The sequence below is a fragment of the Oreochromis niloticus genome, linkage group LG1 (assembly GCF_001858045.2).
Source record: "Oreochromis niloticus isolate F11D_XX linkage group LG1, O_niloticus_UMD_NMBU, whole genome shotgun sequence".
Classification (NCBI taxonomy): domain Eukaryota; kingdom Metazoa; phylum Chordata; class Actinopteri; order Cichliformes; family Cichlidae; genus Oreochromis; species Oreochromis niloticus.
In genome coordinates, this window is record NC_031965.2 from 28,280,047 (window position 1) to 28,303,259 (window position 23,213).

The window sequence follows — 23,213 nt, forward strand, 5'->3', positions numbered from 1 at the left end:
TTTTCTTCTGTTTGTTTGAGCAGTGTTGTAAGGGGGAAAAAAAATTACAGTGGAGCTGTGTGTTGACAAACCTTTCCATCAGTTACAAATGGATTCATCAAGTGTGCAGGCTCACTGGGGAATTGCTCTTTCTTCTTCTTGTTCTTCTGTCTGTCTGTTACCTTGTTGTCATGCCAGCTGTTGTATCTCTGGGCGACAAGCCTCAGTAATCTGTTTAAATCTCTGGTCTGTGTAATACAAAAAACTCACCAGGCAAAGTGCTGTGTGATGCTGAGAGGTTTTCCCAGCAGTATTTGAGGAGAGGGGGAATACTTTTCTGTCGAATAATATTTACATTTCCTGCTCTGAAAGATTTGCTTATGATTAGGAGTATTATAGGCCGATTTTTAAGGGGCTCTCGAGAAGATCACATTCAATTCTTAGAATTTCTTGTGATTTTTATGGACCTGACACGCTCTCCATTTGTTCTCCTCCAGACTGATTGCTTCAATTACATCAAAATTCTTCTGCGGCTGAATAGCACTCATCTCTATGTGTGTGGCACCTATGCCTTCAGTCCTGTCTGCGCCTACATAGTAAGTAATGACCTCTCAATCTACCCATTGTTCACCTGCAAGAGTTGATTTTCTCCCATCATTAAAGCGAGTCTTGATTTATTCCGTTCCTCTCCTCTCACAAGAACAAGTCTGAATTTTATCAATATTTTTTAGGGGTGCTTTTTAGGAATCAGACCCCTTTATCCACCATGTCAGTATTGGATCTGTTGTTATCCAAGCGTTACCAAATCCTGTTGAGGCACTTGAGCCAGACAAGTCAACAGGGGGTACACGAGCTGTGTGGTTTCCAGATAGAGGGGAAGCAGTAGGTCTGTTTATCTAGCAGAGGAGTACATTTTGGAGTGATGGTAACCGGGAGTAGGATGGCACTGATTTCTTTGATAGGGCGGCAGTAGAGTTTGGCAACAGCACAGCTTCTCAAAGCAGGGCATTAAACTCTGCCCTTTGACGTCAGAGTCTCAGATTGAGGATCACTTGGCAGGACGTTAGGCCCTGATCTGGGATTCCAAGCAAGTCTGAGTTGGTCTGTGTGAACACTCGTCTTGTTGACGGAGTCCACAACTCTGTGTGTCACCCAGGGCATTCCTCACGGCCAGACGATCTGAGATGTATAGTATTAACAATGAGGGATGTTTTATTTATTTCTTTTTTTTAACCACTTCTCACAGAACATTTTATGGTCAGCCAAAAAGATACAGTAAACAATCAAATGAAAGACACAAGTTTAAACAAGCTTAAGATTAAAACAACATCTAATATTAAAGAAGCATGGGAATATTTCTCAGCAACTGAGGAACTCCATGCTGTCCTTTCTGATTAAAGTTAATATCATCACTGCAAATTGTCTTTATATATTATTTATGTCTATCATGTGACAATGCTCCTATTCCCATGTGTGCATTAAATGCTTTAACGATAGATGTAATTGTTCTTGCTGTGTGGCAGCAGAGGAATCTCTTTTTTTAAAAACTATATAAATGAAGTGATGGGAATGGAAAATCTTCCATCCTCTTCCTGTATAAAAATGTATTACAAAGTTAAGCTCAAGCTTTTGCATCCTTAAGACCTCAGAGTGCTTGAGGCTCTAAAACTGTTCACAATGAAGACCTCATGAGAAGCTCTCTTTGATTAGCCAGACCAGTGTGTAGCAGTGGAAACTGCAATTGCTCTCCATATATGTATTCTGTGATTCAGTGTCCTCATACCCTCTGTCAGCTTTATCAAACAGGACTAGAAGCTCAGACAAACAAGGCCGAATGCTGTCTGACAGACAGGCTACATTTAGATTTGGTGCGAAGCCTATGCCACGCACTCTTGATACAAGTCTGAGGCTATTCAGTGTTTTATCGACATGTCTTCCAAATGCATGTGCAAGTGTTGGACGTGATTCTAACGCTTCGAATGAAAGCGTCACGAAGCACGCTCTCTGATTAGCCAACATGCTGTCGCTTTTTCCCTTATACAGAGCAGACCACAGTGTGTAGCAGTGGAAACGGCAATTGTCCTCCATATATTTTCTTGTAATTCACTGTTCTCGCTCCCTTTGTCAGGCTTTTGAAAAGGCACCGGCTACAGCCTGATAGACTGACTGCATTTTGATTCAGTGCAGTGTCTGTCACCCACAGCAAAAGTTGTCAATTTTGATAAGTTATTCAGTTTTGTGGACCTCATGGGCTATTGGAATTTGACATGACCTATCACTGAAAGTCACTTCCTAATAGGACAACATGACGCCATCTTATTTAATGTGTAAAAGCATCCAATGGGAAACGGTCTCACTGGCTGCAGCAGTTTTTAATATACATGCACTGGGAACAGAGTCTGACCACTGTTTTTCATACCAAACTGTTTTTTGATAAGGCCTCAGTCAAATAGGCCTGAAGGTCAGTGAGTGCCCAACTGCCAACCGCTGGTTGCTAGGTCAAAATATATATTCCCCATTTTGCTGTTAGTCATTCTGTAAAATTGATCACAGCAAGTGCTGTGCCAATAACCACCTCAGTTTGGTCACTGGCCGATTGCCACAGTCTCCTGTAGTTTGCGTGGAAGACTCTGAGTAGTCGGCAGACAAGGTAAAGATAAAGTTTGAACCCTGTTGGTTGCAGCTGTAAGAACCTACTTTTACTTTGAAGGGCAACATTGTCCATTCATTGTTTCGCTAGTACTTGAGACATGTTTGCAGGCAAGTCAGCATCTTCCATTCAAATTAAGGACGACTGCAGCAACCTGCTACCAGCCAAAGCAATCGTAAGCAGTTTTTTGGTAAAACAATTTTAGCATGCAACTGGCGGTAGCTTCCAGAAAACCACTCACCAACCAGTCAGGAATACAGATTTTTCCCTAGCGACCTGTGATTGGAAGAAGATCTTTGATGAGTTTCTAGACTTATTTGACTGAGGTTTTAAAGAAATGTCTGTGGAAACTCAAAATTGAACTAAAAATACTGAAACATTTAAAGATACAGGCTTGTTTTGTTGAAGTCAGACTTCAGTGGAAGTTCAGTAACTGTTTCACGTGTGTATTATTTATGTTTCTCTAAGAGGTTGGAAAGAAAAGCAACTGGACTTGAGGGTGTTTCACTTCTCCTCCAAGAAGCTTCTTCATATTATTTATGGTTTTGTTTTTGTATTAAGTATTCAAGTATTTTTGTGAGAGACTATGAAATTAAAATCAGAAATGCTGAGAAATACTGGAAGATTGATAAATAAAGTATATTTCTACAATAAATGAATCATTTGAGTTTGAGTCAAAATGATTTTCTGCCTTTGCTGTCTCTGGCACACGGCTCTAAATTCACGTGTACCTGCTGATGATGTAAATCAAAATTTTATGTTTTTTTTTAAAGCAGTAATTTGCCAGAATAGCTGGTCACTGCAGAATTTCGAAAAGCATGTCTCTCGACCCATGTCAGAAATGTTTCAGGGAATATTTGGAGCAAGGGATTAGCAAATATTTATGGAAGTAGGGCTGAGGATAAAGTACGGTAGCCGTGTTCACAGTCATGAAGGCAGTGCAGCTCAGTGATGTTTTTTTAGACAACAGCTCAACAGCAATAAAATGTCAGCACTCTGCTACAAAGGTTAATCTTTTAGTAAGATGCTTTTATTGTCCAGTTTTGTGAGATTTTTGATTTATTGTCCCTAATATCTTTCTTTAAAGTTGGTTGGTACATTAGATATAGTTTTCCTTTTCATACTAATGAAATAGCCTGTTTGCTTGTGACAGAGGGTACACAGGAGAAACCTTCTATTAATCAGACAGCCCGTCAATGGTCCGACAGCGATTTCAAGCGACCAAACATCCAAATTGTCAGCGTTCAGCGTGTATTGTAATGGAGAAAATGATCTTGAGACCACTGAGCTCACTTTAGCTCACCATTTTACTATAAGTAGAATTTAATTGGCCTGAGCCTCAGGGACGTTTGCTGTTTGTGTCTGCCTCCAGAATACGTCAACATTCACACTGGAGAGAGCTGAAGAGGGCGAGGTCATGATGGAAGATGGGCGCAGTCGCTGCCCCTTTAATCCAGAGTATAAATCAACTGCCATCATTGTTGGTATGTATTAATGCACACTTGTATGAATGGCTTCCTTTTAGACGGGGAAAGCGGGCGCAGCTGTTTCTGAAACTATTTTGATGTCAACTCCATCTTTGATTCAGTAATGAGTCATGATGTGCCTGCTAATGTTGTTTGTCTGCGTCAGACTGTCTGATAAATAGCTGGACAGCAGCAGACATTGTTTTTTGTTCAACTTCTTTAACAAGCAATTAGTAAATAATTGAACTGGATATGAAGAGGAGAAATGATTTGTCTAATCTCACTCAGACTGTTATGTGCTAACATTTCACTTTATTACCGACTTCAGCTCCAGCCTGTTATTTATTTCTTTGTCATGTGTTATTTTTATTGATTCCAAATTCAGTTCAATCTTTCTCTTCCTTTGTTTTCCTCCAGATGGTGAATTATATACTGGTACTGTTAGTAACTTTCAAGGGAATGAACCAGTCATTTACAAGAGTTTGGGTCAGGGAACTGCTCTGAAGACAGAAAACTCCTTAAAATGGCTGCAAGGTAAACTCCCATGTGTTTTTTCCTTCCACAAATCTTCCATTATGTACCGACCACTGCAGATAAGCTCCAAAGAGCAGCGATCATTAGCGAGGCACATTCACTAATGCATGCAGACTGAGAGCAAAGACAAGCGCTTGTAGATTGCGGGAGCCCAGCCTATCAGCCGCTGCACATGCACATCAAAACAACCTCATCCGGCTGCCACTGCTTTCGCCAGAGTAAGCTGCACTTTGCGTACAATTAAGACTCCTCTTGTCTTCTGATCTTTAGGTAATTCATGCAGACTGCTCCTGATGAGACATCTGAGTACAATTATAAAGAGGATTCTGTTTCCTCTTCCCTTGCAGGATTGTATCACAGCTTTGTGGTGCAGACACTGACTTTTTCCAAATTTATGATGGCAGAAAAAAGTGGGGGGGGGAATGGTGCCCTTGTGTCGATAATAAAGGTGCAACGCAGCTGTCTAACCACACGTTTGCTTTTGTGTTTTTCTATCTCTAACAGATCCGGTCTTTGTCGGGTCAGCTTACATCGAGGAGAGTCAGCCTATAGGCAACTCTGTGGGCGACGACGACAAGATTTACTTCTTCTTTAGTGAGGCGGGAAAAGAATTTGACTTCTTTGACAACACCATAGTGTCGAGGATTGCTCGCGTGTGTAAGGTAATGTACACGGGGTTAGGGTGAGGCGATTACACAAAATGATCACGCAAAAGTATGAGGCACAGCAGGGCTCAAGCTTCCTGTCCTTAATCCTGGCACAATTGCCTCAAAACAAGATGGGACACTCCCATGTCAAAGCACATTAGGTAACATTAACTGTACATTATGCCTGAGTAATTGCAATGGAAACATGTCACTGGTGCATTTAAACTTTTCTCTATTTAACTGTACAGGCATGTTTTCAGCAGATATAGTTTCCCCTTGCCTGAATCATTGCCTCGTCTCAGGCTCCCTCCCTCCCCTTTCTCTGCAATGTCATGTCCCACTCTCCTTCCATCTCCCTCACAATGTCAGCTGCACTCGTCCATCCCTCCAGCTCCTTGCCGTTCCTCCGCCAGCCCTTTGAGCTTTGCAGGCATTATTAGTATTCAAGAGTGCTTCACAGCAATATGAAATGCTTTTTCCACCCTACTATATGGCCTGTTTTCTTGCATGCAAACTGTAGCAACTGCAGAATTCACTGGGATCATTTAAACCATTGACGTCATTCCTCCTCCGCCCGCTTCTCTCCTCGAGAGTTCAGTTTGGTTGATCAGCCTGGGTAATCAGCCACAAACTCTATTCCCTTTCACCTGTCGTCAGATCAATTAAAAGGCTATGAAGCTGCATGATATACATGCACTCAGCGTCCCCCCCTGACTGATGTCTCTTGTTCATGGAGGCAGTAATGTGAGTAATCGTGGGGACAGCATGTAATCTTAAGTGACAGCTTAATGACTTAGTCCTGCTAGGCTCTGGAACTCGGTGCGGCGACACCTCTTGCTGCCGGCAGAGCACCTCCTGGGTTCTATATATGGAAATCATTGACAGAAGTGCCCCCAGACTGTGGCAACTTGCTGCAGATGAACTGTGCAATAGAGACAGAAGAATAGCTTTCTCTGCTCTGTAAAGCACCATTATTTCACAGGAATGCAGCAGCTCCCTTTTCCCTTTCTGATGTCTTTTCAGAAGATGGTCTTCTATAGCAATATGATAGTGCTGCTTGTGGTTTATTATCCATTTTACAGGGTAAATAATGCATTAATAAGTGATTTGCATTTTATTTTTGTTTGTGTCTTAGGTAACCCAATTATTTCCAGCTCCATATTTTCACTTTAGTTCCTCTCCCTTTTTTAAGGCCATCGTCCCTTAAAGTCAACTTACTTCTGATTGGCTGCCCTTCTCAAACAGACCTTTGAATAGCAGATGGGTGGAGCTTCTGCGCCTGAGATGACCACATTACGGCCAGCCACTCTCGTCAAGATCGAGCAGTCTAAAGTCTGAGCCAGTGATTCACAGGGATTACTTGCATAGCCGCTGACCTGAAAATGGCTGCTATGTTTATACTATCCAACAGTATAAATAAAGAAATATAGGGCCACTTAAAGAATGTTTTAAAAAGAAAAAAATCCATGTTTCTTGGCGTCTTGGCTTCACTAAAGGCCTTGTCGGCTATTTGCAGTCCTGTTTACAATGCATAGTATTTATGCACGTACAAACAACTATTGCTAGATTCCTAACCTAAGATGACAGATTTACACTTGTTTTTTTTGCAGAGGTCCTCTGAAATTGTCATTCACTCTGAATACAAAATTATTTTGTACATGTTCAGATTTGAGGTATAAGACTCACTATTTGATTGCAAATTGTGTCAGTGTGGCATGTGAGGGTTTAATTGCCTCTATGAGCTGTGTGCTGACTGCATAGGTGAGCAGTGATCTCGGTGGCCACAGTGTAGAACACGCTCCCTGTTGTTTTGAGAATGATAGTAAGCAGCTGTTCCTTTCACCGTGTGTAGTATCCCTGCCTCTCCCATGACCCCTTAGGAAGGTGCACCTCACAGTTGGAGATGTCTTTAGAAGAGAAAATCTAAGACTACATCAAGACCGGCACAAAAATTCCCACTTTTTTTATTCTTCTGTTTTTTTTTTTTTTATGTCAGCGTATCACATTTAAATGTGCGTCTTGTGTACTCCTCCTCTGCTAAGGAGTGAGTGCTAAACTCAGATTAAGTAAAGCTGAGGTATGAAGACCCCTCCCTTTTGGCAGGCTCCAAATCTAATGCACTTTTGCAAACTGTCAGAAAACACGCACTCCCTTTTCTTTCTGTGTCGGGCCAAGTCCTGATATGTTGGTATGCAGTTTTATTCAATATATCAAAACCATGTTGTGTGTCATGGTTTATCTTGACAGACACTTAGAAAAAGAGAGCATGTTTCTTGTTAGATAAGATTAATTTAATAGTATTCTGACTACTGACTTACATTTTCCAAATAATTCTGCTTCCGAGTTGTTTTTTTTTTCATTCTCCCAGTCTTTCCTATCTGCCCCCGCTCCCTTCTTGCCCTCCTCCTTTCTTTTGTTTATTCAGGTGTGCGCTCTGAAGGGCTGTGAAAAGCAGGCATGTTATAAATACCGCGTGGCGCAATTTTCTTTACCTCGTGATCTCTTACGTCTCAGGTTGATGAGAATCTTGGATGTAATAAATACTATGAGAGTCGGCTAATGCCGCACAAAGAAGCGGGTTTATTTTCAGAGGGCAGCTATCAGAGGGGAGTGGTCGATGCGATTGTACAAGCTGTGCAGCGGAGCACGGCAACAATAGCAGTGGACAGCTGAGAGAGCAGGAATGTGGTCTCCTCATTATGTGGACGGGCTACTACCTCAGCTTAGTAATTGGCTCCCAGGCCCTACATCATTCCCACGAGGGTGGCTTCACCTCACTCTTGAGCAATGTGATTGTTTGTGTGTGTGACAGCACATGGAGGAGGAAACGGAGGTAGTTATAGTTTTGCACTTTATTACCTCCTCACTCCTTGTGTGGTTATTTAGGAGTTGCTCTGGGTTTGGGAGGCCATGCTGACGGGAACATTTGGATTTGAGGGAGGAAAGCTGTCTTGAGACTGGGCGAGGTCGCTTGTTTTCGGTCCTGCTCTTCCTCCCCTTCCTCCTAGTCGTGCTCCTCCAGTGTTTTCAAGCTTGCTCGTGTATTTGGGAGGAGTTCCTTTTGGTGTGTGTTTACAAGCACTTTGATAATTGCTAGTCCTAGAAAACTCTGATAAGTATTTATGGGAATATTTTGCGACAGCTTGAGGAAAGAGCGAATGCCTTTTCCGTGAGCTGCAGGTGAAGTCAGGCATGAAGGACTGATCTTTATTTCAAAGCTGTAATTAATAACTAACCATTGTTTGTTTTTCTATTTCGCTATGCTCTCTCCTTCAAAGGGGAGCTGATATTTTATGCTGTGGCATCTTTTATGCAGAGCAGTTTTTTGTTTTCTCTGTGTTACATATTTTATTGTTAAAATGCTCCTGCACCAAACATGTTGCACTACAGGAAAGGGCTTAAACATTTTAAATTGCAGAAGGACATTGACGTCCTGGATATGATTGTCCACCTCATTGCTCTCAAAAGAAAAAAGGAGGGTCATGAGTGTCACAGTAATAATCTTCCTTTTCTCAACAGCACCCTCTGAAGCAAAGGGGATGGATTGCAACTGTGGTGCAAAACATGGGCTCCAAAGTAATGCGTGCCTTTTCAAGGAGCTCGTACATTGCAACATATTTTATGTCCCTTCAGTTATTTCATTGGAATGTTTGGCCTTCATGATTTGACAGTTTGGGGCTGTTTTCACACTCATCTAGGGAACTTAATGCAGTTTGCTCTTAGCTTTTAAGTGATTTATAAAAGTTTTTCTAGGGAAGGTTTGTGTGGTCCATATAGAACATTGTTTGCTATCTTATTTATTTGCTTTTTCATGCTTCCGACAGCAAATTTAAAATCCACTTGAGCTCTTAGGTATAGTCGGGCAGGGTTCTGTAGGGCTCCTGGTCCAGAGCTGACTCAAAGCCCACGGTGTCCTCCCTTCCTGCCACAGCCACAGCCTTTCCAGCTGAAGGCAGATTTTAGTCATAGCAAAGTTGAACTCCCAGATTTTGCCACAGCTCTGACCTTCTGAACTCAGCTACTCTGCACTCCTCCTGCTTTTATCACAAGATATCAGCGTGTTCCGTGATGATCTCATGGAGAAAACAAATTTGTAAGCCAAATATCCACATGCTCCACCAAACCTGCCTCCACCTTCGTACATTCTTCACACATCAGTGATAGAAGCATCAGTATGGCACAGATATTGTAAAAATTAGAAAAGTAAACCCAAACAAACCAGGAGGATTATGTCACAGTCATGTGACACATGGCTGGGAAATGAAGGGATCACTTTGAGTTTGTGGCTTTTTTTTTTTTTTTTTTTTTAACGGGGCATTTTTTGTCTTTATGTAGTCATCATGTGTTTTATTTATTTTGTGATGTGTAATTGTAGTTGTGAAATAGAAACTTGCGTTATGTAATGAGATCCTATCTAACCATGTGCTCATGTTGCCTTTGCTAGTAGCTTTGTGCAGCTGTCTGTTTTTAAAGCCTGATTAAAGGATTCAAGCGAAATAATTAAGGTTTCGTCAGATAAACTGGAGATGTCAGAATAATGCAGTCATAATTAAGTAATACTTTTTATCAACTCAAGCCCAAAAATAAGTACAGACTTGTACAACCATTGCAACCCCTGCCAAAATCTAATAAAACATTATTACAAGGACATAAAGTCCTCTAATAAACTTGCTGAATCTTTTTTTTCAGGGTGATAAAGGGGGTGAGCGAGTCCTGCAGAAAAAGTGGACTACCTTCCTGAAGGCTCAGCTCCTGTGTTCCCTCCCCGATGACGGCTTCCCCTTCAACATTATCCAAGACATGTTTGTCCTGAAGCCCACGGGAGACAGCTGGGAGAGCACAGTGTTCTACGGCGTCTTCACTTCTCAGTGGTACGACTCAAATGCAGGCGATGGTTGAGACTGTGACAGTGCTGTATGTCAGCTGTGACAGTGACATAAATCACACACACACTGTGATTTGTCACACTGTTACAGTCAAAGTTTACACACAAGCGCGGCTCGCACACACCCCATCTAGAGCCAGTTTTTATTTCATATCTGCGCTCGCACTTGGCAAGTTCGTGTTTTTCACTTGGCTCCTCTGAATTTAGAGCAGCTGTAATGTGCTTAACTGCTAATACGAGCCAATGTGATCCCAATGGTTAATGTATCAACGAAATAAAGGTTTTAATAAGGAAATCGCTCATGCGCCCACTCTGCAACTGTTCTCCATTGAGAAACTGCCATTCCAGTTTCTTGAATTAAATTATGGCAGTTGCAAAAAATCTCAGAACATGTGGGGAAATTGTGTGATGTCGAGTTCTGATAGGTTAACATTTTGGTTCATTGACCAGTTGTTCACAGCTGAAACCCTTACATCCTCATTTATACATTTACAGGTATAAAGGCGCCTCGGGAAGCTCCGCGGTCTGTGCCTTCACTATGGAGCAGGTGAAAAAAGCCTTCAGCGGGCGCTACCGAGAGGTTAACAGGGAGACACAGCAGTGGTACACCTACAACCACCCTGTACCAGAACCACGGCCTGGGGCGGTGAGTGAATCTTATGACAAACAGTGCAATTCAGTGCAACAAGACACATCTTCTTTCTGTGGTCTTCATTCAGTAACGGATAAAATGAGGACAAAGAGCTGTCTTTGTTGTCATGTGTACAAAAGCTATATTAAACACACCAACAAAACATCCCGTCCTACCTGTAGTATTATTTTAGGCTGTTGAACAAGTAAGTCTGATGTGAAGCAGATGTTCCCCGTTTATTTTCTTTGTCTGCTGGAAAACAGAAAGTACTGTCCTGCTGTGGGTTGTACGAGAGCCAAAGAAATGCCTCAGAGCATAAAAATAGTACATACAGCTTAAGAACATGATTAAACCCATCAGCCAATGTGGTCGTTTTAAGCTCCTTATCTCACTGATTCCATTTTCATTTCTGTGTTCTTAAGTAATTAAAGCCAAGGTCAAATGTAATTCAACACCCCATCGTATTGTATTTATTTTTCTGTACTGCTCAAATAATAAGCGGAGATTCTTTTTTTTTTTTCTTCTTCTTCTTCTTCTTCTTTTTGTTATTTACTCTCCCCACAGTGCGTGACCAACCACGCCAGGCAAATGGGAATCCAGTCATCTTTGCACATGCCTGATAAAGTGCTCAACTTTGTCAAGGACCATTTCCTGATGGACAGCGCGATCCGCAGCACGCCACTGCTGCTCAAACGCAGCGTACGCTACACGCAGATCGCTGTGCACAAGATCCAGGGCATGGAGAGAGCTTATGATGTGCTCTTTATTGGCACAGGTGGAGCCTAATATATTCTACAATCATTTCATTTAATAGGAACAAAAACAGAGCAGAAGAAAACTGCCCTCTGAAAACTATATATCTCACCTCCGCCTGTTCTCTGTGTCTTCCAGATGATGGAAAACTCCATAAGGCCATCAATGCCAATGACAAGATGCACATTATAGAGGAGATGATTCTGTTCGCTGAGCCGCAGCCAGTGCAGCACATTGAGCTTGATCCTCAAAGGGTAAAACACCACCTTTACCATATACACTGTATATAAAAGATGAACATAGCCACAAAGGTATCACTAGTCCCAATTTGTTAATTTTAGTGTTTTTGCTGATTCCATGTTTTTTTTTTTTGTTTTTTTGTGACCATATTAGGACAAGAGAGAGCGAGAGAGAGAGAGAACTTATCAGCTAACACTGCCAAGCTTTTTAGCAGAACTCCTCAGCACACAGGTGCTGGTCATTATTATTGAGTAACATATAAAACAAAAACCTAAAATTTCACACAGACTTCATTTGGCTTAGTACCATATTTTTCGGACCATAAGGCGCACCGGATTATAAGGCGCACTGTCGATGAACGGGTCTGTTTTCATACATAAGGCACACATGATTATAAGGCGCACTAAGTGAAACAAAACAGTCAGATGAGTCAAACTTTACTCAACTCATTCTTCTTGCTTCCTCCACTTTTGTACCATTGATTCATTAATGTTGAATTCTCTCACAGCTCTATTCCCATGTTGTTGCAGTATATCAATGACTAACCTCGTATTGTGGATGGATTATCTCAGTTGTTCTGCTGACTGAAGTTTGGTCCATTAACAGCATCCTGTCATGCGATTGCATTTGTCCCTAACCATCGGGAACTCTCACATTAACTTTTATCGAGTGGAAAAAAAGTTAGTGTTCATCCTCCAGCTTCACGGTGTTTATGTTATGCTAGCATAGCTGTGTCCATAGCGATCACGTACCACATCATTATATACCAACTAGTCCAACTTCACTGACCCTACAAACTGCTGTTTAGTTTTCTGTCTTCATTTATGTTGTAAGTGATAGCAGAGCTGTATGTTTTAAGTTATTCAGAAATCTCTCAGTCAGAACATGCTATATCATGTTTAGGTGGAAACTAGTGAGCTAACTTCCTGCTAACTTCTAACTCTGCTAAATTTAATAAATTCTGTTTTCATGAATGCCTGGATGTTAAACTTAATTGTTACACCTGGTAAAGCAGCAACACTGATCATTTTATTAAAGATGAAAGAATTTAGACAGTTTTTACCTCTCAGTGATGCCGCAGTGTTCGTTTGACTTTGGGACCTGAACTGGACGGTGTTTTGGACCCAGATTACTCCACGAGGCTCCTTATTATGGTAGCCGTAATGCTCTGACAATCCATCAAGCGGTGCGGCTTCGTAGCTTACCAAAGTCGTACTAAAACATTTTTTGACAGATTTTTGAGTGTTGTGTACCACATAAAATCGATTCAAGGTCAGTAAGCACAACCCGAATTCATACATAAGGCACACTGTCGATTTTTGAGAAAATTAAAGGATTTTAAGTGCGCCTTATAGTCCGAAAAATGCGCTACACTTGTTCACAAAGTATGATTCCATTAAAAATGCTCCTGAAACACCATAACAGCAGTCGAAAGGTCAAGTTCACTGTCTTCAATTAACAGAGTTTAACCCTAAGAAACGACTACGAGATACAGACATCTGTGTCCGGATCCACCTGTCAGTCAAAGCCACCGTGCGCATAACTTTAAATTGTAAGAATGTTTTAAAGGTTGAGTTTTTAAAAGTTCACCGGCTATCCTGTGGACGTTAAAACAGCTAGCCCTTCTTTTGGAACTCTTCTCTTGCCTTTATTTTTAGACTCTGGACATGTCCGTTTGATCATTAGCAGTATTTAAAGCAGAAAATAAGGTAAAATCGATTTACTACAACTTAATAACAGCGTAATACAACCGTAGTGGCCGTGTTGCTTTGTATCCATTTATAATAAATACTTTATCCCATTTTCGAATGTTTAGTGTTTCATTTACAACTAATGAAAATATGGAAGAGCGCTCTTTATCAGAGCGCAAACTGGCTTCAGACATCTTCTTTCCACAGGGGCCATTCCATTGAGTTTTCCTGTAAGTTATAGCACCGTCTGGAACGGAGTTTATGATCCTCTCTGGCATTTTACCCAGAGCTAAATTTCATTACCTTTTCTCTCTTTATTACATAATGGCCTCTCTCGCGGCGAGCAGCCAAACTGAAATCTTATCTTAGATTATGTAATTCTAATAAAGTCTGAGATACTGTTTGTGAGTGTATTCTTAGCTCCAAATAGGGAAATGAAAGACTAAGACAGAATGCATATGGTGTCTGTCTAATACAAGGGCAGATAAGCTGTTCTAAATATAGACTATATATTTGGGAACAAGGGGGAGCCGTGCGTCAGTATGACAGGAACATTAGTGTTGCAAATGCATATCTGATGCACAGATGTAGGTAGTAAAAATGCTAAAGATGCTCCTCAGATGGTATCAAGGAAAACAGCTGGGCAGAACTACTCCATTGTGTAGGTTATGCTTTTCTGTTGTAATTAATTGTTTAGCATTTTTCGTCTTACTCTGCAACCAAAAGCAGAAGGTTTTTACCTTGTATATTGTAGTTGCATCTGAAATATACTGTTTTTTTCCCCCCTCCTCTACAGGGTCTCTTGTTTGTGTCATCTTACTCTGGCCTGGTGGAGGTTCCTGTAGCTAACTGCTCCAACTACCTGAGCTGCGGTGAGTGTGTGCTGTCCAGAGACCCTTACTGCGCCTGGACCGGACAACTGTGCCAGGATGTCAGGATGGCTCCACCTGACAGGTGAGAACTACAGCACGCAGGAGGAACACATAAGCACACTGTGCCTTTTACTGTTAAAAGCAGGAAAATATTCAAGGATAAAAATTCCTCGTTGCTCAACCTTATGTCCTTTCTACGAGTGCTTTTTGCTTTGAACATGTACCGAAACAAACACATAAAGCAGATCCTTGAATGCTTATTTTATGTCCCTTAACGTTAATTTTAGAGCAACATTACTCACTCTATTAGTAAGTTTTAAATAAAAGACTTGGCGATTGCGATAGGAGACATCAGTAATGTAATGTAAGGTGCCTGTCATTACATCTGCCTGTTGTTTTTGTTTGGTATGTTTTGCCTCAGCCACTGGCAGCAGGACGTGGAGGAGGCTGACACATCAGCTATTTGCAACAGGACTCTTCCTAACCCCAGATCTGGCAGACCAGTAGCTTCTCGTGAGTGTGTTCTTTCTACACAGTGGCCTTTAATTTAAGTGTGTCTGTCACCTCACGCACAAACAACATGCACTTAGAGTTCAAAAAAACATGTTGCCGCTACTGTCAAGTCATGCACATCATACAGTTTTAAGAAAAAACAAGTTGCATATTCATGCAAGTTGTTTTCCAAATTCCAGTTTTGAATTTAAAGTGCTGTAGTAGGAACTTGATACCACTTTAGGCTTCAGGCTTATATTTAATGGATATAAAGACAATTGGCTCAGCATTCAGAAAAGAAGAAGATTAAAGATTAAAAATTTGTCTACTAAACCTTGTACCTCAGATACAGGAGAAACAATAAAGTTTTCATCCTAGATCTGTGTCTACTTCACGATATTCATGGGTCTGTAGGGGTTTGTATAACTGCATGGGTTTCCTGGACTTGGGGAAAAGTCATTTGACCACACCCCTCAGCTTGTCTAGTGGGGGGTAGTTCAGGAGTATGGGATATTGGGTCAGCTGTTGCAGGCTTTCCAGTTCCTGTACAACCACAGTGTGAACTTCGTTATTAATGCCAGCAATACGTCATATTTTTCTTCCCTGTGGGTCTTGGACTCACAAACAGTGTGTATGAAAATCGGCACCTCCATGACTGAGGCTTTGGTTCACAGCTGTAAAAAGGTGGATTCCCCACTTTGATTGAGAAATTACTTGTAGCCTCAAATAGAGGAGTTGAGGAATTTTAGGGTCTTATTCACAAGTAAGGGGAGAGAAGAGCAGGAGACAGATTGGTGCAACATCTACAGGGATACGAGTGCTGTACTGGTCTAATATGGGGAAGAGAGTCCTGTACATGAAAACAAGGCTGTTGATTTACCAGCCCATCTACATTCCTACCCTCAGGTGAATTTGGGTATCCAACTAGGATGCCTCCTGGACACCTGCTAGGTGAGGTGTTTCTCTGTATGTCCTACCGGGACTAGAGATTACATCTCTCAGCTGGCTTGGGAACACCTCGTGTTGTCCTGTAAAAGCTGGAGGGAGGTGGCTGGGGAGAGGTAGGTCTGACCCAAACCCAGATAAGTGGCAGAAAATAGTTGAATGGTGTTGAAACTAAAACATTTTTGCTGATGTGTTTTATACGTCTAAGATTTTGAATGGATTTAAGTTATAGAGATGGAAATATGGTGTTAATTTGTTAGCTTCACAGGTGCTTCTTTAATATTTAAGAAAAGAGCCATGCTTCCTGTTTACATTCTTTGTGTCTTCAAGTCTGTCTAAGCTAAGCTAATGAGCTAAGCTAACTCGTCCTGGCTGTAGCTTAAGATTAATTGATCCCCTCATTCTTGGAATGTGGAACTACTCCTTTAAATTAGACTTTCTTCAATATGACTGCCAGGTTTATAAAAGAAAGATGAGTTGTGATAGAAACACACAAAATCTCATGTTAGCTGTTCTGTCGTCCGTCTGTCTTATTAAGGATGTTTTGTGTTGGTTTACACAGCATGTGAGTAAATATAGGCTTAGTGGTCCTAACATATGCTATTGCTAATTGCCAGTAATTAATCAAATGATCACGCAAGTGGGTTTTTCTTTCTTTCCCTATTCACTCACCACTCTGCTGAGGTCTGAACCAAACTGTGGGTTAAAAGATTCATTACATCCCGAGTCAGTATGCAGTTGGTCAAATATCTTTACTGGCATCTTTCAGTGTTTTGAAACAACGTTCCTTTTATTTTTGTTTGTAGGTGGCTCCCCTTGCCAGCTCATTACCATCCCAGCCAACACATTTAGAGTCCTGCCATGTAAGCTGCGGTCCAACCTGGCACAGAGGAGGTGGCGTTACAGTGATAGCGCCAGCCAGTTCCTCTATGCTACCCCCGAGGGAAACCTGGTAGTTGTGGCTCAGTCTGAAAGGATTGAGACCTATCAGTGCTGGTCAGAAGAGGAGGGCTTCCACCAGCTGTTGGCCAACTACTGTGTGAGGGCAGAACCACGCCAGGAGAGTACCACTCTGATTGGTCACTCCCGCACGCCTCACATCACGCGCGAGGAGACCATCATCCTGCCTGGCGAGTCTCGCTCTGAGCAGGTCCATACGAAGACGTACTGGAACGAGCTGATTGTGGTGTGCGCTCTGTTGGCCTTCTCCCTCGTGGTGTTCTCCTTGTTCGTCATCTACAGGAACCGTGACCACATGAAGTCCATGCTGAAGCAGGGCGAGTGTCCTAACATGCAGCAGAAGAAGCGGATAGTTGGAAAGCCCACAGAGAGTTTACCGCTCAACGGCAACACCATCCCCGTTTCTACTTCAGATCACAAGGGCTACCAGACGTTAAACGACAACTACATCTGCAGCACGCCCACACACGAGTCCTCGCCAGATAACAGCAAGAGCTTCTCCGAGGCCTCCGACAGGCGGCCGCTTAACCTGAAAGAGAGCCACGTGGAATACTCCCCAACCTGCCCTCGGCCCAGAGTGAGGTTAGGCTCTGAGATCAAAGACTCCATCGTATGAGAGCACAGCATTCATTAAGCGACGACACCCTGTATCTTCACGAGGGATACAGGCCACCGAGCAAAGGAGAGGAGACCCAGACATCCTCCTATATCACAGCACATCTTTTATTTTTGTCATCTTAGTTCTGTGATCAGTGTGGAGGTCATTTTGTTTAGTCATTTCCACTCCGAAGCCAGAGGTCGGTCCGGTTTGCTGTGTAAGGCAGAAAAAAAATGAAGCAGCACAATACTCCAGTTTGAGCCAGGATCAGGAACCATGGCAGCTGCTAAGAATAATTCTCACACATTACTTTTTTCTTTCTTTTGAGTCATTCTCGTGGCCACTAACACCATATGTGGGTGAGCATAAGGCTGGGCAATATGGGGGATTAAAAAAAATAAAAAGATAAACAGAAGACCTTTTAGTTCCACTGTTTATCACACTGTCTTTTTAGGTATGCAACAATAAAAAATTGTCTAGTCTAGATGTACATCATATACTATTACAACCACAGACAGCGAATTTAAAAATATTTAATTTTACCCAGCCCTGTTTGAGTAATCTTGCACATTCTCTGCAGAGTGTGGCAGCCACACGTCTGTTATTATGCACACTAGAGCCAAGCTACAGCTACATGGTGACCAAGAGTTCAGGTTTAGAAGTATTATAATACATGAAATGCATATTCATTAAGATCCACGCATTATGGATGCAAGTCATAAACACATTTGTCCCCATTCGCTGAATAAACGTCATGACTGTATGAGGATAAATAAGATGAAAGCTGAAGCGGAGGAGGAGAATACGCCACACCACTGTCTCAATGAAAAAGGACTGCAAGGTTAAGAAAGATGATAGAATATGTAATTATATATGATGCTACGCCTATATGCTGACGTTTACCTCCTGAATGTATGTTGTCGTCGAGAGAAAGTCTGTTTCGCTCAAACAAAACTGCACCACAGATGATTTAGAGAGACGGTTGCATTTTCGCTCATCTGAGTCAGCCCTGCTCTTGAGTGTTGACCTGCAGGTTCCATGATGGGTTTCTAAATGGACTTAAACACAGCTGCCCCGTTTTTTTTTTTTTGTGTGCGCGCGTATTTGTTTGTTTTGTTTTAATGGAACTGAAATTCCAAGTGCAGAGAGGCAAAGGAACAAAAAGAAATGGGGACAGCTACACCTCCACCACATTCAGGGCAGCACCAAAATCATCGTTGTGCACTGTGCCAAAAAAACCTAAACAAAAATAACATGATTGTCTTATCTAAATGCAATAGTGCCATTCTCACATGCCCATCTCATGCTTTGTGTTAGCATTGATCACTGTCGAAGAGCACATGGTGACGGACCCAGGGGATGGGTTTCGCTAAGTGTTGTGGCACTAATAATAAATAAATGTAAAGTGCAAGGTTGGGGATTTCTAAGACTGTTAGCTCATAGCAGACTTTACAGACTGTGTTGGGCAAAATAATTGTTGTAAATTTTGAACCGGGGCCAAATGTTTTACATGGCGATTGCGTGCCATGTGGTTGTCAGGTGTGAAAATATTCCAGTTTTCCTTCTGCCATCTCACCGAGACACATCTGAGACGGTTGAGCTCAGCTTGTCTACTTTAAGTGCTAATCAAGCCACTCGAAATGTAAAACTCACAGAATAAGTAATAACTAATGCTGCTGTAGGGGAAAGAAAATGTTACGAGTTCTCTTGTCCAGACTACAGCTGTATGATATCATGGCATGGATACACAGACCTTTTGTATTAGCTCAGTATGACCCCGCCCCCACCAGGTTACAGGTCCCAGACTCGCCACACTCCGTCAGAAGTCGAGGTTACATAAATGTGAAAGCACAAGTAATCAGGGTGTTGAATACTCACAGGTTTGCACATTTCACTAAAATCAGAGCTTGTTTTAAGAAATGCAACTACTGAGGTGGACGGTATGGCTGCTAAGGAAAATCTTTAGAAATCAGTTATTACAGGGACCAGTGCAGCCATCGCAAACACTCTCGCACCCACATTGCTTAGACTTTTGAGACTTAACAAGCAGAATTTTCCAAAGATGCAGAACTCCGATCATGTTGTGTAAATCTGAATGAGAAACATTTACACAGCCGTAAGGACAACATGGCACCACATGTCTTAGACTACAACACCAGGTCACTGTATTGATTATGTAAGCCTACAATATATATTCCAGTATCATGCAGGATCAAAACTTTGCTTTTTCAAACACTGAGCAGATGATGAAATGCTATGTAACTGCTACAAGTTGACAAAGTAACTGCACAGCATACTGTGCAACAGTGGTCAGTGTTTCCTTTGTTTCTTAGGTTTTTGTTGTGTATATACAGTACCTGTGCTTAATATTGTGTATTTTTAAGGGACCTTGTGCAAGATGTGTTGTAGAGATAGTCGTGAAACTAGAGAGTGAACACTGGTGATTCTTTTTTTTAATTTTATTTTATTTTTTTCCTTTCATAGTGCTTTACTGCCTAATTCAGAAAACATTTGACCACGCTGTTAGTTTAGCATCTGGACTGGTTTTCACTCAAGCACATCAAAGCAGGACAGAGATGTTTGTTTTCATGCCACTGATGAGAGTTTGATGAAGAGATCAACATCATTTTTTTTCCTGTAGTTAATGTGATGCCACAGCTTCCAGTTAGTTACTTTAGCTTAGCATTAAAAGGGAGAAACTCTGACTTTGTCCAAAAGTAATCTTAGTCTGCCATTATGAACCGCATATAATAAAAAAAGATGGACCAAGTCTACCCATCGGTTTTAAAGCCCTCTTCTGAAGCCTTGATTTTAACATTTTATAATTTTTTTTTGTCTTATTGGTGCATTTAAAACTTTCTAAATGCACCACAAACATAATTAAAAGGTCCACAGCTGTGAACTATGAAACAAGTTCAGCGTAGCCAGTCTTTGCATTAGCTGGCTACACAAAACCTAAAACCTGAGTCAGAGGTGACGATGATCACAATGATGGTTATCAACTTTCAGTGTCACCACGAGCTCTCTGCTTCAGGTTCTGCTCATGCGAAAAGGAGCTTTTCACGTGTCATTTGACTTTTGTTCAACTCGAAACGGATCAACTGAGTCACATTACCAGAGAAGTGGGCAGATCTCTACAGATTATTATTCTAAAAAATGACAGTAAAATGCTAAACCAGAGCTGCAAAGAAAATAAGATTAATACTCCAAAAGTTGTTAATCTTGTGAATTCATGATCATCACAAGTGTATCAAGTGGCAAAATGAATAAACTCAACTTGTATTTTTTTATTATTGCAGTCTCAGTGCTGCTGTTTATTTCTCATATGACAGCCGCACATTCAAACTCTGAAACTTGATAGTTTCAAAATGACTTAAAATGATTGACCAGGTTGTTTATATAAAGCATGACTCCTAATAGAATTCTAGATCACACATTGAAGCATGTCATAAATAAAATAACTATTTTAACTTTAAACGTGTAATTATGGTTAGGGTTATATTTTCATCTGAAGTTACCGCAGTGATCTAGCCAGGTGAAATGGCTGTGAGACTATAACCTTCATAGCAGAAAGCTGCCACTGTCATAAATACCATTTTAATGGAATTTAAACAGGAAAATTACTCAAGTAATTTCTGTACCAGGCTGTGAACATGATTATTTCTGCCTTGAAGTTGGGAGTTTTGACATGGGGATTAACTTATCTTTGGGTCCAGCCTCAAGTAGCCATTGGACAAATTGTTCTTTAGGTGTCAGCCTGAAAAGTTCCCTTAAAATGTATCATTTTTCACACTTTGGCTGTAGACTATTTATCAAAAACAGATGCAGTGTTTTCTGTCGTTAGCTTTGCATATGCTGGTATGAGCAGACAAGCTGGTTCCTCCTTTTTTCAGACTTTGTGCTAAGCTGGGGTATCAGGCTTCTAGCTGTAGTGCATAAATACGAGAGCGATATCAATCTTATCTAACTCTCAGCAAGAAAACAAATATTCTTTTCCAAAACTATTGCAAGCTGAGACCGAGCAAACAAACCAGAGTATTGCATTTGCCAACAGATGGATAACCAAAATAAAACGGATTCCAGAAGGAGCGTGTTTTTCCATTTCTGCTAACACAGATTTTTCTAAACTATGTGATATCTCAGTAGCCTGCTTTGATTTGTTTGGTGGATAACTTCACAGCATAAAATGCCTTTGGATATCACATTGCTCTGCCTTTAGCCACGTGCCACATTGTACACTACCCAGCAGTGACCTCACCAACAGAAACATGGTGAATGGCGTGATTGTAGCCCTCAGTGGGCATGTTTAACTCCACAACGCAACACGGGTCAACAGTAGATTTACAAATTCACCTAAGCCACCATTAACTTAACCTGCTAACTAGACTGGGAGCTGCTCAAAATCTTGTACCATTCTGCAGCCTTTGCTCATCTAAGAAAAAAAAAAAAGGTACTGTACACATTGGAAGCATCACTTCCTCTGGTGAGGTCACCTATTTAACAATACACCACCTGATCTCGGTTAGAAATGCTGAAGTTAAAATACAGTCGGACCTTGCCAATTAATAAGCTTAGATGAAATATATACTGTGTGATAGCTTTGCATATTTAACAATGATGGGCCTTTTCCATAAAAGGTGAACAGTAGTACAACAGTTTTGAGTAGCTCCTTAGTAATGCAACATACTGTACTGGATATGAATGTAGCCAACTATATATTTGTAGAGCACCTACTGCAGTATATTTTCCTAAAATGGCTTAAGTAGGCAATCCATTGCAACATCTTTTTTAGGATTTTATTTCTTTGGTCATAAATGCAAAGAAACGACATCATACAGTTAATTAACCATTTGTGCTGCATGGTATAGTACGTGAACAAGATGCAAGCACAGCTCCAGATCCTCCATATCAGCTCAGCCATGAGACGGCGACAGCTTCGCCTCAGCGTATCGAACATCATAAGCTTAGTTGACTGAATAACGATTAGACAAATGTGGTCTTGCCTGCATGATTTCTTTTTTTTATTTGTTGTGTACAAATAACATTGTGAACTGTATTTTTTTGTATCATTGAGATTGTGACTGTTGTTTTTATTATATTGTACATAAAAGGCACTTTATTTTAATTTTTTTTAAATAAATGAATAAATACATGTTTTGACACATGCATGTGTGAGTCCGTTTTTGCGCTACAGATTACGGTTTAGTTTGTGGCTCTTGTGTCATTTTAGGTGTGGAAACAAAGCAGTGACTCTATATAAACCTATACTTTAAATATGCTCAGAGTTGCACATTTTCTATATAAATGCAACACATAAGATGTTCACACAAATCCTAAAACTAGAGAACTAATCCAGTTTTATGTCTGTGAGAGGCAAAATAATGTGAACCTTGAGGATTGGCATTAAATTTCAAGATGACGTTGGAATCACGTTTTCATCAGCAGGACGACGAGCAAATGCCCATCTTTGTTTAAAGTCTACATGTTAATGCTACTTGTCAAACCACTTGTTCATCTGCTTGGTAGCACAAATATCTAATCACAATTTTTTTTCCAAGTCAAGTGGCTTTATTGTCATTTCATTTCATTTACAGTACACAGTGAAGTGAGACTTGCAATTTTTGCACACTTGCAAAAATTGCAAAAAACCCCAAAACAAAAATAGTGCAACACCAGACAGGACAGAACGATGCAGACACAACAGTGCAATAGAAAAGTGCAACAAAGACAGTTGTGTGCAAAAAGTAACTTGATGTATGAGATTGTACAGATAAGTGAGTGTGGCAGCAAGTCAGTGCATTGAGGCACATCAAGGTGGTTAAGATGAGCAACAAAGAATGGGGAAGAAGAGTGATTTAAGTGACTTTGAA

At 41.1% G+C, this 23,213-nt stretch overlaps 1 protein-coding gene across 2 annotated transcripts in view; it reads left to right on the forward strand.

The window, feature by feature from the left end:
• The window catches only part of sema4bb (sema domain, immunoglobulin domain (Ig), transmembrane domain (TM) and short cytoplasmic domain, (semaphorin) 4Bb), a 61,434-nt gene extending 39,446 nt beyond the window's left edge, over positions 1-21,988 (forward strand). For both annotated transcript variants that reach the window (XM_005447582.4, XM_005447581.4), the window contains exons 5-15: positions 477-575; positions 4,002-4,113; positions 4,513-4,629; positions 5,134-5,291; positions 9,966-10,147; positions 10,657-10,807; positions 11,357-11,567; positions 11,684-11,799; positions 14,273-14,430; positions 14,770-14,861; positions 16,592-21,988. In XM_005447582.4, coding sequence (XP_005447639.1) covers positions 477-575; positions 4,002-4,113; positions 4,513-4,629; positions 5,134-5,291; positions 9,966-10,147; positions 10,657-10,807; positions 11,357-11,567; positions 11,684-11,799; positions 14,273-14,430; positions 14,770-14,861; positions 16,592-17,361 — 2,166 coding nt within the window. In that variant the 3' untranslated portion in view covers positions 17,362-21,988. The remainder of the gene's footprint in view (positions 1-476; positions 576-4,001; positions 4,114-4,512; positions 4,630-5,133; positions 5,292-9,965; positions 10,148-10,656; positions 10,808-11,356; positions 11,568-11,683; positions 11,800-14,272; positions 14,431-14,769; positions 14,862-16,591) is intronic.
• Positions 21,989-23,213: the final 1,225 nt, after the last annotated feature.